The 2532-nt window shown below is 48.4% G+C and overlaps 1 protein-coding gene across 1 annotated transcript; it reads right to left on the bottom strand.

The window, feature by feature from the left end:
• Positions 1-302: 302 nt before the first annotated feature.
• On the bottom strand, positions 303-2059 carry BXZ73DRAFT_108243 (uncharacterized protein; the record flags this gene model as incomplete). The annotated part of the gene is made up of 10 exons (XM_048017109.1): positions 303-368; positions 432-581; positions 644-749; positions 805-923; positions 1273-1428; positions 1497-1639; positions 1704-1778; positions 1839-1863; positions 1910-1999; positions 2048-2059. The coding sequence occupies 10 exons, from the start codon at positions 2057-2059 to the stop codon at positions 303-305; spliced, it is 942 nt and encodes a 313-aa protein (XP_047871269.1).
• Positions 2060-2532: the final 473 nt, after the last annotated feature.

The following is a 2532-nucleotide window of genomic DNA, read 5'->3' as shown; positions in this document are numbered from 1 at the left end:
CAACGGATGCTCCCGGCGATTAGCAGCTGCTCTGCCGATGCGATATCCATATACTTAGTCACCTTATCCAGTGCTGCCTGCGCTGCTAAGACAATCACAGGATCGGAAGAGTGCTCTCCGAGATACTCCCAGTTGTGTTGGAGTTCCCAGAAGCACATCAGGACCTTGGAGATTGTGATGTCATGACCGGATAGGGCCTGCTGGAAACGTGACGCCACCTGGATCACAATTAGTGGGAGTGTAGTTGATGCGGGTAAAAGCGGGCATACACTGAGAACCACCAACATCTTGTTGAGGTATTCTCACTGCACTTCTGAGAGTGCCAACTGAGAAAGAGTGTTTTTCGTAGTGCAGAGATCTATCAGTGCCTGCAGGAATTCAGATCTCGTTAGTATTTGAATAAGAAAAACATCAATCTGCAACACACTCACCGACTTGAGCTTGATGGCTCGCTTGACCATAATCTTGGTTGAAGTCCAGCGTGTCTTAGAGTCCTTCAAGATTTGTAGAGGAAGACCGTTTTCACTATATTCAGCCGATTTTTTGATAAACACCTCTCTTAGCTTGATAGAAGCCCTGATCTAGTAAGCCAACAACTTCAGTTAGATCAATAAAACTATTCCTGATAAGACTGACAACTCACTGTGTTGACAAGGTCTCTGAGTTGCTTAAGGACCCCAGCACCATGACGAGATTCCAAGATAGTGATGGCATCACCTGATGAAAGCGTGATTGCATGCGCGAAGCAGCTGTGTACTCTGCATAAATACTCGGACCACCTGAGTCATACAAGAGCTTACTCACAAGAGGCGTCGCTGCTTCTCGTCATAGGTGAGATCTGGATTCTGGATGAGGAACATGGTTCCGAGTGCCCTCATCGCAACTGTGTTGTTGGACGCCCCGTCTGAGGTTCCATTCCTGAGCTGTAGAAGGTTATCAATAACAGAATTGGGAGACGAGCATAACACCCTTGCCTTTCTGAGTATACCAAGCTTACAATATGCAACCGCCAGAGCGTGTCCAATCTGAACGCCGGTGTGACCTTCGTTCATAGGTACAAATGCGATAAGGGCCATCATGGGCTGATATGGGCGCCGGACGAGGACACCATCAATTAGTTTCGGGGGAGGTTCGTGGATCCAGTGCGCTACTACTGCCAAGTAAGACCGATTTATCATATCTGTCCAGATATCGAAACTACAAGAGATCTTCCCAGCCGATTTCTAACAAAATATCAAAACTAATTCCACAACAAGAATATCCAGGACGCACCTGCAGCTGCTGTCCCAGTGTACCAAAGTACTTGTCGACAGTGTTGATGACACGGGCCCGAAGGGTGTCTCGCTTGGGAATGTCTTTGTCCCGGAGATCATTCCGACAAAGCAGGATAATATTTCTGAAGGCCTGGTTCTCCACAACACGGAGAGACTGATAAACGATAGGTTAGTAAGCAGTATGAATACGGTTTACAAGGCCTGCTGCTCTGAGTATCATACCTGATCATCAGACACAATCCATGTCAGTATTGCGTCCACAAGGGCATCGACAGAGAAGCTCGGGCGGCGCTGTTCTTCCTCAGCTATTGGGAGACCGTAAATCTGCAAAGGTGTATGGTCTTGAAACTGCTCACGTTGCTTCCCTGCCAGAAGATCTTAGACGCGTCTGCCGTAGGTTCAATGCCCCTTCTCAGACAGTCTCGATACCAAAGGTCTCCGTGTTCTTTGATAAGGTGAGCCCTGGCCCCATGGGAGCTAGTACCTGAGGCGAAACTCTTTTGTCTAGAGTAGGACAGTGAGCACCGGGTGAATCACCACAAGACATAATACCACTGCACTCACCCGCAATAGCAGCAGACCCTTCTATCTGCAATAGGATCAACCGTGTAAAAGGGCTTAGTATCATCCCATACAGGCTTGGGCTGTGGTGGTGGGCGAGGGTTGGGAGCAAGAACGGCAGCGATGGTGGCAGCAGCGTTGGCACCGGACGAGTCAGCAGTGCGCTGGGGATGTGTGAAACCAGCATAAGGCTGTTCGCGGGTCCGGCTCACTTCGCGGGTCATGAGCCGATTATCTGGAGCCGTGAGCTGGGGATCATGAGCCGGGCGGCTCCGGCTCTCTGCGGCTCTATCCGCGGGTTATCCGCAGATTCTTGAGCAATAGCTCATATTTGTGCGTACCTACTACAGAAGCTGTATCATTCAAAAGCCAATTGAAGCGCCTTTCTAACGATGCCATCTGTGTGTGATTTGGTGGGAATGTGACCGAGATATTGGTACATTACTCACCTGTGGTTACCCCAAATGTAATACAATACCCCAGGAACCTGCAAAACTCGTTTTGCTAATCCCCACCACGTTGTCATTGTACTATATACTCACTAGGGCATTGTAATAGGCCCTAAGTCTAATGAAAGAGCGTCCCCAGCCTTGTAATAAGTCAATATCATAATGAAAAGTGTTCCCAGAGCTGTAATAAGTCACAATTCTAATGAAAGAGCATCCTCAGAGCTGTAATAAGTCAATATTCTAATGAC

Source organism: Epithele typhae (genome assembly GCF_022376455.1).
Source record: "Epithele typhae strain CBS 203.58 chromosome Unknown BXZ73scaffold_149, whole genome shotgun sequence".
In the NCBI taxonomy this organism is placed as follows: domain Eukaryota; kingdom Fungi; phylum Basidiomycota; class Agaricomycetes; order Polyporales; family Epitheliaceae; genus Epithele; species Epithele typhae.
Note: the sequence above shows the minus strand (reverse complement) of the source record. Positions and strands in the feature narration are given on the sequence as shown.